This window comes from Branchiostoma floridae, chromosome 2 (assembly GCF_000003815.2).
Source record: "Branchiostoma floridae strain S238N-H82 chromosome 2, Bfl_VNyyK, whole genome shotgun sequence".
In the NCBI taxonomy this organism is placed as follows: Eukaryota; Metazoa; Chordata; class Leptocardii; order Amphioxiformes; family Branchiostomatidae; genus Branchiostoma; species Branchiostoma floridae.
This window is the reverse complement of record NC_049980.1, coordinates 10,431,761-10,443,883: the sequence shown is the minus strand read 5'-3', so window position 1 is coordinate 10,443,883 and position 12,123 is coordinate 10,431,761. Positions and strand designations below refer to the sequence as shown.

Below are 12,123 nucleotides of genomic sequence, written 5' to 3'. Positions count from 1 at the left end.
ACTGCCAAAAATGTCATTCTGAGCTCACAAATTTACAGCCTGATTGACTAAAAGTAAAAAATTGTCCTGTTGTGTGACAGGGAGATCCCGATAGAAAATTTTTCCAGATCTGCCATTTTATGACCATATCCTCTTTATTCTTAACATATTCTACAAAAGTTCTCGTTCTCATGCTGACAACACAGTTTACATGAGAATGTTCAATATTTCTATGTAAAAGGCAATTCATGTGAACATTCTAAACAAGCTCTCCGCAGTTAGTTATGACCACCCTTTCAGTTGGTTTTCCTGATTTGGTTCCAATTTTCTGTAAGAAGAACATGTGAACCATTAGAATAGAATCCACACCATAGAAAGCAAATTCAACTTTGGCTTCCATGACTCTCAGAAATCTACACTTGCAAAATGTACGACAACAAGCAATATCATGATCATATATAAATGTCTCTATCCTAATTTCTGTGTAAGTTATGATAAACAAGTACTTTTGTTGTTTTCTTTTCTTCAGATGCATATAATTCTGTGGCTCTTTGTTTCTCCCTTAGGCCCCTTTTTCACTAGATGATGAACGCTTAGCAACCGTTGAGCAACTAAAAACTGGATTCATGAGGCCCTCGATTCATTCTACAGTTAGAGTTTGTTATGATGTATGATCGAAAGTATGATTCAAAAGACAAAAAACACATTAAAAACCATTGTCTATACAATTCATGGAGCAACCTAGTGGAAAAGAGGTATTACCGACATACTGTGTTGTTTTATCATACGTGAATAATCATTATAAAACCTCACCTCAACTTTTTTCACGACGTCCATGCCTTCTATGACCTGGCCAAACACCACATGCTTCCCATCTAACCTGGGGTGGGGAGAATTTAACTGTTACATGGAGAAGTAAAAATATGTCACTATCAGAACAAATTTTGCCTTCAAGCTATAACATTAAACAAATTTTTACTGTGCACAGTCGGAATACTTTTTTTCTTAATATAAACATAAATAGCAGCCAATTCAAACATAAAATTAATTAACATATGGGAGTCTGACTGGTAGTGCCTGCTGCTACCCTAAGTACGAGGAAAATGTTATTCCTTACTATTAGCATGTCATAATTTTTGTCTTCTTTCCAGAGATGCAATTTTTTTATTGCTATAAATGTATAGGGTTAACAGCCTTGCAATAAAACATGTACAATAAAACATGTACAATAAATGGTAACTGGGCGCTATAATACATGAAACGTAAAGTTTTGAGCATATCTGTGTGAAGACTTTCCATTTCAGTATATTGGATGGGGCATGCACCCGTTTAACAACCAGATATCCTTCCTGGTGTCAATGGATAGTGAGTGAGTGATAGTTTTGAGCATAGTGTTCATATACTTGTTTGTGGTACACAAATCTTACCATGGTGTCGGAGCAGTTGTCATAAAGAACTGAGAGCCATTTGAGTTCGGTCCCGAGTTGGCCATGGACATGATACCTGAGGAAAAAAATATGCAAGAGTTTCTTCAGTCGCTGAGTCATGAATTCTTTTGGAGAGGTTACTGCAAACACAAGACCACCACACAAATGTCAAAGTTTCCAGATCTCCTGACCTGGTCCTGTGTGTTTGAGTTCAAAGTTCTCATCCTCAAACTTCCCCCCATAGATGGACTTCCCTCCTGTCCCGTTGTGGTTGGTGAAGTCTCCTCCTTGGTTCATCTGGTGCAAGTTGTCAAGGAAAATGTTCACTATAGCTCTCCGGTAGATATGGGTAAAGATACCACAACAAAACTTCTTGTTAATCTAAAATCTTTGAAATCTTCGTAATTGTTATTAAATACAATATACCTTTATGACATTGTATCAATGTATATTCTGTAAATCCCATGAATGATTAACTAACAAGAAATACCGTCTCAAAACAACTGTGTGAGATTAGACATCAAGGGCTGACGTCAGAGTTGCGTTGCGCGGTAGAGGGCCAAAAATGGGAAGACGATTTGGGTGTGACTTAAAATCCTTGAAAATCCTTCTTTTCCTTGAAAATTTTTGCCCAATCTGGAGACATTTTGAGTTAGAAGAGACAGGTAGGGTCTAAGCTTTCCTGTTTGGGTCAAAATTTGTTCAGTTCAGCAGTTCAGCTGGTGTAAGGACAGGTTTTAGTTATAGGGTGCTACTGGTTGTATCAGGAGGGAAAATGGGTCAAAGGTGAGGTTTCTTTCATAGAGCGAGCTTTTCTCCGAGAATGAGCCAAACAACCCTCTGTTTTCTTTGAATGCTTATAAACTAGACCCAAGTGACTTTCTGGTGGAGAAGAATTTTAAAGATTGAACTATGGGTTAGTACTTTTTTGAAGCCTTCATTCAGTGTATTTCAACATGCTTGTCAATGGGCAGCCCTAACTTCGATGTCTGACCTGTACTGCCCCCCACCCCCATTTTGCATTTGAGGCCTTTTGAACCATATAGCTGTCTCAGATTTGCTGAAACCATGTTGCAATATCGTATACAAGAGGTCTTGTCAAGCGTGGACCCAGTTTTGTGCATGAATTTCCCAAAAATGTAGCAAAAATGTGATATTTTGTGATTTTTTGCAGCATAAAGTATGTGCATGCATGTATTGAAAGCTGTCAGGAATAACTTAGATAGCATAGATTACTACAAAAGTGGTATGAATTCAATGAAAATGATGGACTTAATGATGATTTAGTCCCATGTAATTGTATGCCTTACCAATTAGGACCTGTCAATCATAATGTGCCCTACTGGTGTTCACCCCCCCCCCCCCCAGCAACACTGAATTGGATACTTTTTGATCCTATGAGACCCTAAAAAGAGGAGCTATTGCAAATAATACTCCTGAATGTAGTACAGGGCAATACTTGCTGTCCATTAAACAGGATTTTGCTGTATGTAGGGACATTTCAGCTGTGTAATGTTGTGTTTTGTGTGTACAGTTTGCCAGTTTCATTGAAACAGCATTGTATGAAAACTAGTAAGAAAAGTTGTAAGAAAGGAAAACCCTTTATTGAAAAGTTGCAATTTTACATCAGAGATGTAGAACTGACTATGGTTAGTAGTTATTAAGACTTGCTAAGAGATAAACACCTATGGATTTTGGAAAAGTCACATGACTTTTGGTACACTACCCTACTGCTTTACATGCCTTATTGCATGGGGTAAGCTGTGGTGCACTGGGTATAGATTTGGCTCTAAATTCCCAAGAGAGCAATCAATACAGTTCATCTTTGGGAAACGCTATCGCATCCCCTCCCTGTATCAGCTGGGATAATAATTTTTCCTCAACTCCCTTATTCGGGTACCCAGTAGGGCTGACGTCAGAGTTGCGTTGCGCGGTAGAGGGCCAAAAATGGGAAGACGATTTGGGTGTGACTTAAAATCCTTGAAAATCCTTCTTTTCCTTGAAAATTTTTGCCCAATCTGGAGACATTTTGAGTTAGAAGAGACAGGTAGGGTCTAAGCTTTCCTGTTTGGGTCAAAATTTGTTCAGTTCAGCAGTTCAGCTGGTGTAAGGACAGGTTTTAGTTATAGGGTGCTACTGGTTGTATCAGGAGGGAAAATGGGTCAAAGGTGAGGTTTCTTTCATAGAGCGAGCTTTTCTCCGAGAATGAGCCAAACAACCCTCTGTTTTCTTTGAATGCTTATAAACTAGACCCAAGTGACTTTCTGGTGGAGAAGAATTTTAAAGATTGAACTATGGGTTAGTACTTTTTTGAAGCCTTCATTCAGTGTATTTCAACATGCTTGTCAATGGGCAGCCCTAACTTCGATGTCTGACCTCAAGAAATCTTGCACCTTGCTACAGCACCATCTAGTAAATACTTTGAGTACTGCACCCACATCACACTGTGGAAAGAAGGCAGTCTTTTGCAATGGATCCTTACTGAAGTAGCCTTCTAACACTGTAGTCGACACATGACACTCTTTAGACACATGACACTACATTCCTGAAGGATACAAACTGTGGGATGACCCTGTGGAACGAGCTGCCCTTGTATCCAAAGCCTTTTTCATGGGAGCAAAGGCATCTAAAGTTCTCTGCAAAACAAGTAAGACAACATTGTTACTTGAATTTTTTTTTTACGAGGTTGTCTGATAAACTTGGATTGCTAATGGACAGTAGTAATACATTGGAATTTCATATTTTTGTTGTCATGAATTTGGGGTAGAGAGGTCACTGTGGAAATAAAGCCACTACAAACTTATGAAGATTTACAATAAAAAAGTTTTTTTGCAAAATAAAATTGAAATAAAAGAGTGATATGTGGAATGATAGAAAATGTACATTGTTAACATTCACCAAAAAATATTCCAATCATTTTTCATACTCATAAGTTTATCCAATATCATTTTTGTTTCATCTGGTCTAGGGCATTTCCTGCTCAGTTTACCTGCAGTTTTTGGCACAACGTCAGCTCGAAGAAGAATGACAATCCTGCCAGCCTGCCGACTGCCAATCTTGATGTCCATGAAGACCTGAGGGTTACCCTTCGCCTTCTTGGCTGCTGGCTCCGCCATCTGACATGTACAGACATTGGTTATAAAAAACATGGAGGAATGCTGCATTTCTGATTACACAACCAACCCTAGATAACAAACAGTCTTTAATTGGGATAAAGCTGCTGGCAACAGACACAAAAATTTGATTGGACAAAACAAGAACAGAAAATCAAGAAACCCTGAAAATTTTCTAAGAGTCTTTCTGTATTTTACTGATGACTTAAGGTTTATTAAGTGAGTTAATAATTGTAGTAGTAAAGATCGTAATACACAGTGGTATACACTGTACTTCTTTGTTCAGTTCATTAATTGTACATGTTGGATCACTCGTGTCAAATCTGAAAAAAAAAAGACTGACAAAAAATTTTCAAAGTAAGGGCCGTGATCAGAAAAACAACAGTTACATTGGTTTTGCTAGACCTTGTAGGCATCTGTCCATCTCATCTTACATACATCTCTGCTAGGCCTTAAAGATATATAGGAAACATATTTCATACATGTACTAGTACTACATTCTGCAAACCTTAGCACTGTTGACCACATAACCAAGCTTCTGATAAAGTTTCTTTCCTGAGTTGTGACTGATTCTAGGTAGGGAACCATGTATTTTCTGAACGTTAGATATTTCTTGTAATCCCTGACCCTACAGGTGATAACCAGGTGTTGTACCTGTCCAGACTCTTCCGCCGGTCTCTTCTCTCCAGGCTCTGCTGATGATGATGATGTCCCTGCCCCCTCTGTCTCTCCTTCATCCAGGGACTTCCCTGCAAACTTCTTCAGCCAGGAGTCTTCTGACCAGACTGTAGAGGAGGGGAACACATGGTTAGGACATATCCTGACCAGTAAGCACATTCATGTCATAGCTAGGTCATGATAACATTCTATATGGGCATGCAGACCAGACTGTATTTATAGTATCCCACAGTCTACTTGTATCACATGGTGCTTCCACAGCCTTGTGTGCACCACATGTGCTGCTGTCACAAATTGTATACCACATTTTGATGTTGGAATTGATGCTGTCAATTTTTGAGGACACCAAATTTTCTCAGCTTTTGGCATTGAAATATTCTCTCTTGACAGTATGGCATAAAAAGAATACAGCAGTGTGTATTCCTCAGCACCCTTCATCCCAGCCCTTCTGTAGGTCATGGATTGCCTGTACAAACTGCTAGACTCTAAACTAGATTCAAAACATGATATTGAGTCACTTTACCTGCTTTCATGGACCCTTCCTTCAGTTTCATGGGTTTGGCCAGGTTACATCTGATGGTTCTTCCAAACAGCTCAGACTCATGCTGGGGACAAAAACTCACACTGACTGACTATTTCATGTAGGCTAGCATATTCAAATACAAATGTACAAGGAATTGGCCTTTGTGACTTGTCAACAAATACTTTCTAACAATTTCCTTTCTGTACTTGTTGACTTTTAAGACAGCTAGCACAGCAATATCATTGAACTAAACAAAACCAGCATATGTATTAGCTGATAACATCCCACTCTCATCTCTTTAAGATTGCTTTGCAGAATAAATACCTAACCTAGGATTGATATTTTTCCAATAAATATCTTACAGTGGAATTTGTTGCCAGCAAATACAGTACTAGTACCGCAGTAGTAGGGGTACCCTCACTAGATACATTTGAAAAACACTTGCAGCTAGATGTGCAAAAATTAGGTGCAATATAAACAACAGCTGCAACACTGCATGCCTGCAAAGGTAGTGTGTTACACGGGAGAGCAGTTATACAGGCTATACAGGCTATACATACTATCAAAGCTGGTGTGTTACACCGAAGGGCGGTTATACCGGCTATATGGATACAGATACAGATATACAGTTGGCATCCATCTGTCTCAGAAGACAATGGTAGGCAGGCAGGGTGGGCTGCCTGGCCTGTACTTGACTTTTTAAGGTGAAGGAGGGGTGTACAGTTTCTTCTCCACCCTCTACAGGGTATACAGATACCAAATACTATCTGTGGTACACACATGCCAGTACATCAGGATCTAGACCTGTAGGCACCTTACAAGCTCTGAGTTTTGTCCAACTTACCATATTGTCTATGGCAGCAGCTGCATCCTGAAATGATAATCAATCTAATCAATATTGCGATAGTGAAACAACAGATATTCCACACATTTAAGTAAAAAAACACAAAATCAACAAACAGATGCACACATCTTCTTGTAATTGTGAATTTCAAAAGAAGTATCTTATACATCATGTATACAGTACAAACATGTATATGTGTTGCTTTGATATTCCAATAATCAATAAATATATATGGAATATATAACTGTACATATTGAGCAAAGTTTAGATTTTACAATACACACATACTCGTACAACCCTGGTGATGTTTGAATACTTACCTCTGCGCCTTCAAACTCCACAAATGCAAACCCTCTGTGCTTCTCTGTAGGCGTCCGTCAAGGAATTTCACAAGATACTGTATTGTTCCTTTGCCAACACAAATTATGCTATAAGTTACTTTGCCTTTGACTATATTTGGATCCAGCTTTAGCTTAACTAACTAATGTTCTTAGCTATTCTTCTTGTGGTCCTCCACATAAAAATACATCAATACACACATAATGCACATGATAACTAGGAAATAACAAAAATAAACACACTAAAATAATCACAATGTAGAACTTAGTGAAAATACAAGTTACGGCATGATTTCTTTTTGCAAAATCTATAGTGCTGCGGAAAAACATTCTCAAAAATCTAAAAAGGTGTGTCCAACCAAGTTGAATTCTGAGAACATAGAGCACTTCTTGGAATATTCATTTCTTCATCAGTGCATCATCAAGTAGCTCAGCTGCACTCATTTCTTTTGGAATATATCTACAGTGTTTTAAAGAGCAAAAGAAAAACACACACAATAGATAGAGATGCAGTTCTTGATGATACTAGTGAAAGGATACGAGTCTCATAGTCCAGCGGGATGTTGATGTCCACCAGGTCTCCAAACGGGATGAAGGCTGCATGGAGGACTTTTTCATCTACCTCCTCAGCAAGGCCACCTGGGAACGTATGCATTGTACATCAATATATATAGAATACAACACGGAGTATTCCATATCACCCCAGGTACGGCCCGACCGCCCTGCAATACAGACTACCCCATGTTGTATTTCATTCATATCATGCAAACCATAGTAAACTCAAGATTATCACAAAACAAAGAGCAAAAGACACATGCACATCTCATCAACAATCTTGTCTGTCAATTCGAACATAAGAACACACGCTATGCCATGACAGTTGTTTGGATTTTGACAGCGGTACATGTGTTATGTATTGTATTGTATCGTATATTATGTAATTGTATTTGAATTTGTTTATTGTAACTGTCGCGTTCTGGCGGCCCTTCTTCGGAGTAAACAACAACAACTCGACGTGCTCGAACGGGCGGTGGCCCCGTTCGGAGAAGGGTGTTCTAGAACCGCCAGAACGCGACCAGTAATGTGATTCAAAATAAAGTCAGTCTTGTCTTGATCGTCTTACAAGTGTGACGTTTGTCTTGTGTGTCTCCGTCTTTGGTTGGTCTTCCTCCCTCCAACATTGGTGGCAGCGGTTTGTTTAACCTACGGGTACAGTAAGTTTATCCCACGTCATCGCGAACATCATGGCCGACGTCCGTTTGATGCTTCCTCCGTCTTTTGATGGTGAGCAAGATTTTAATCTTTGGATTCAGCAGTTCGACGTCTGGGCTGCTGCGCAGCAGTTGGATGCGGCAGCTCAGCTTCGCGCATTCCCAACTTTCTTGTCTGGATCCGCCTTCTGTTATTTCAGCGAGTTACCGGCGGCAAGCAAGGGAGATCGCCTTGATCCGTCAGGCCATGGCGGGACCTTTTGGTCGCCCAGCTCTTTTGGAGGAATTCCGTAGAGCGGCTAACGCCAGACCACGTCGGGCAGGTGAGAGTTTATCTGTGTACGCTGCAGATGTCCAACGTATGGTTCGTTTAGCCTACCCAACGTACAATGATGCGGCAAGAGCCGGTGTTGCGCTCGATCGTTTCCTGGCCGGTCTAGATCCTGAGTTGAAGTATCGAGTGATGGATTTTGGGCCGAACAATATCGAAGCTGCTATTCGTCAAGCCACTCTGTGTGAAGAAGCCCGGCACACGGCCGCCCGTGACGCACAGTTTTTGTATCCGGACCATGTCTCCGCGGGGGTGTCCACAGCACGTCCATCAGCAGCACCTTCAGATGACTTGAATACTACCGTACAGATGTTGGCATCTAAACTTGCCAAGGTTGTTGAGATTCTTGAGAAGCAAAGGTACTCTCCTGATCGTCGTCGCACCTCCGGGCGCACTGCAGATGATTCCCGCCCTCGAGCCTACGGACGGTCTAATCATGGTCGCCCCGACGTCCCATCAGGCCGCCAGTTTCAGTCTAATTCACGTCGTACCATGGTCGCGAATGACCAGTGTCGTCGCTGTTTCGGCTATGGCCACTATGAGGCAACCTGCAGCACCCCAGTTTCGCAGCAGGGAAACGGACTGTAGCTGACTGTGAGCGCCAGCAGTCAGCTACCTCTGCATCTTCATCTTCTGTTCAAGTTACTATTCAAGGCGCATCCACACCAGCCCTCCTAGATACAGGTTCGTGTGTTTCGATTATTAGCGATGATTTCCGTCTCCGGAGCGAAGCTCTCCGTTGCCTTCCACTTGTCAAAACTTCAACAATTGCCAAAACAGTTACTGGAGAAAATATCAATATCATCGGTACCATTAATGCTACAGTGCAGTTTGGCCCAATCTCAACAAGTGAGACATTTCTTGTCGTGAAAGGAGCAACGAGTAACGTTATCCTCGGCTGGTCTTTCTGTCATAATCATGGTCTTATCATTGAACCATCGGCTGGTGTTGTTCATACTAAAGAAATGACCGTTCCTCTGTTGTCACGTTCGTCGTTACTACCACAGGTGTCTGAAGTGACTGTCTGCAAGTCAACCGTTCTTCCTGCAAATTCTGTTGCAACTGTACCAGTGAAGCTACGAACTATTTGTGATATTACGGACAATTTCGTTGGAGTTTTCGAACCGGACAAGCGTCGACCGACTTACGATGGCGTCGCCGCTGCCCGGACTGTTGCTAACGTGTCAAGTGGATATTCTATTGTTCAAGTTTTGAACACAAACAATCACCCAGTATGTTTACGGGAGAACTGTTCGATTGGCCCCTTCCACAAGACGGGACTTCCTGGTTCTAACTTTGATATTGCTGAAAACAGTGATCCAATCATCACTCTGCCATCGACTAAACCTAAGGTGCGTGTTCCCAATACTTCTCTCCCTGTTGTCGACCTGTCGGATACCTCACTACCACATACGGAAAAGCTGCGTCTCTCTGAACTCATTGAGAACAATCGAGACTGTTTTACGTTTGATTCGTCTGATCGCGGCCATACGCACCTTGTAGAACATCGTATTGATACAGGAGACGCAAAACCGATCAAACAGCGACCGTTCCGAACCCCTGTGCATCGCCGTGAATTGATTCGTGAACAAGTTGCTGAAATGCTACAAAACGATGTCATCGAACCCAGTTGCAGTCCGTGGGCATCTCCTGTTGTCATGGTTACCAAGAAGGATGGAACACCGCGTTTCTGTGTGGATTATCGGAAACTGAATTCAGTCACTATTCCTGATGCTCATCCCCTTCCGAGAATTGATGATACGCTAGACGCGCTCGCCGGAGCGGCATATTTCTCAACTTTGGACATGAAGAGTGCATATTGGCAGTTTGGTTTGATCGTCTCACAAGACAGACGTGTCGTCAATTCGTCCGACCAGTTGTTATATCCAACACATGCAAACAAGATCGAATTGTTCGAATGGAAATATGGAGCCTCTGGCCGTACCGTAATATGCATGGACCGGTGGGAACACAGATAATGAATGTAAATACTAAGACTTGGCTAATCGTACCATACAGTGCTACACTTTAACATGTAGGTCGCATTTTGCAAGCTACAAAATGTATTCTTACAATGGTCTTAATTGTTCTATTGCTTCATACAATATACTCTACATTTATTACAATTAGTTTGTTCACGCTTCTAAGTCCACAAGCACAGTGACATGAATTGTGGGTAATGTCAAAGGCGAAGGCGAACTTGTAAGCAGTTCATGTCTCGGTAATCGTCTAAATTTGCATGACAATGTCCAGACGTGTTTTTTTACATCTCAGTTTTGACCTATAATCGCCATTCTTGTCGCCGTGCATGCATACTTGGAAGTGTGAACAAGCTTGTGCAAGTTAAATTGCAGTGATCGAACCTCACCCAAAAGCCAAACATTGCTATGCTACAGGCCCATTAATAATGGGCCATTATGACTAACTTTTATGTTTGGCACATGAATCTCTTGGGCCATTTGTGTCCATAAAAGGCATGCAGGTAAGGATAGTTATAAATATAAACTTTGCCATGGGGCACTAGTAAGGTTGTCAATCAAATATATGCAATATTCGACGATCACTTAGTAGTAGTAGAAATAAGATACTTTGCAGGGATCGAAGCCTTTGGCTACAAAAATGCTGTGGTGACTTAGTGTGTCTGGAAATCCCAAATATAACTTTGTAGGTCACATAAAAATACTACCACGTCCCACGTTTCGCTTACAAACGCTATATATGGTGCGTGCCCCCCTCCCCCTTCCCAACATAATTTTTTCGGACATCAGGAATACTGTTTGCCAACATGTACGACGTTCGTTCTATCAGAAATCACTTCCACAATGCATCCTTACAGGTGATGCGTCCACGTCAGGCTAAAATGAGAACGGAAGACAAACTGTGACAGGTTTTACTCACCTACGTACACGATGCGTTTCGTATTCGGCGCCGCCATTTTGGAGAAATACTTGGGCCATGCCACTCTGCAGATGGGGGTGAAGACGCAGCCAAATCACATTGCCTTTATAGTGCAGTACTCTATTGCATGTTTGAGGGGAGTGGAGTAGGGGCGGGGCAGCATCTGGATTTGGGCACGTAGGTAGATAGTCAGACTTTACAGATCTTTACAAAAAGTTAGTAAAAGACTCTAAAAAGAGTAGGATCCTGTCTACAGGTGTCCCGGCCAAACCGGAGGTGCATGCGGCCTAACCGGAGGTGTCCCAGCTGCAGCCTAACAGGAGGTGGAGATTAACGGTGCTTAGTTTGAATCGCAACCTTAAGGTATCATCCCACCCCTGGCTTACGGCGATGGCTAGCGGTTAGACCACGTCTAGAATACATACATGGAGAAATATTTCAAAAAGGAAGCATCCGATTGGACTGCGGTTTTTATCTTTCAATAGCGCACAAAAAGGAACCTTTGGAATGATATCAAATTTCCCGGTCGGAACTTGGACCCCTTAGTTTCAGATCGCAGTCTCAAGTCATCATCCTACCAGGTGCCGTGACAGGCGGTGTTTAAAAACAGTTGCCAGCGGTTGTGCCTAAACAGACCACATATACTCAAGAATAACTCAAGAAGGAAATATCCGAATATTTTGCGGTTTTCACCCTTCGATTCCTCACTTCTGGACCTTTCGAATGATACCAAGTTTGCCGGGCCGGAACTTGAACTCTAAGCTACAATCGCAGTCTTAAG

The 12,123-nt window shown here is 41.6% G+C and overlaps 1 protein-coding gene across 1 annotated transcript in view; it reads right to left on the bottom strand.

The window, feature by feature from the left end:
• Positions 1-11,430, bottom strand: part of LOC118409544 (peptidyl-prolyl cis-trans isomerase E-like) — a gene marked incomplete in the record, with an annotated part of 13,145 nt that extends 1,715 nt beyond the window's left edge. The window contains 12 exon segments of the mRNA XM_035810646.1: positions 245-307; positions 793-859; positions 1,407-1,482; positions 1,598-1,703; positions 3,963-4,042; positions 4,396-4,522; positions 5,174-5,304; positions 5,721-5,802; positions 6,565-6,591; positions 6,885-6,928; positions 7,443-7,541; positions 11,343-11,430. Of these exon segments, the coding sequence (XP_035666539.1) occupies positions 245-307; positions 793-859; positions 1,407-1,482; positions 1,598-1,703; positions 3,963-4,042; positions 4,396-4,522; positions 5,174-5,304; positions 5,721-5,802; positions 6,565-6,591; positions 6,885-6,928; positions 7,443-7,541; positions 11,343-11,379 (939 nt within the window).
• Positions 11,431-12,123: the final 693 nt, after the last annotated feature.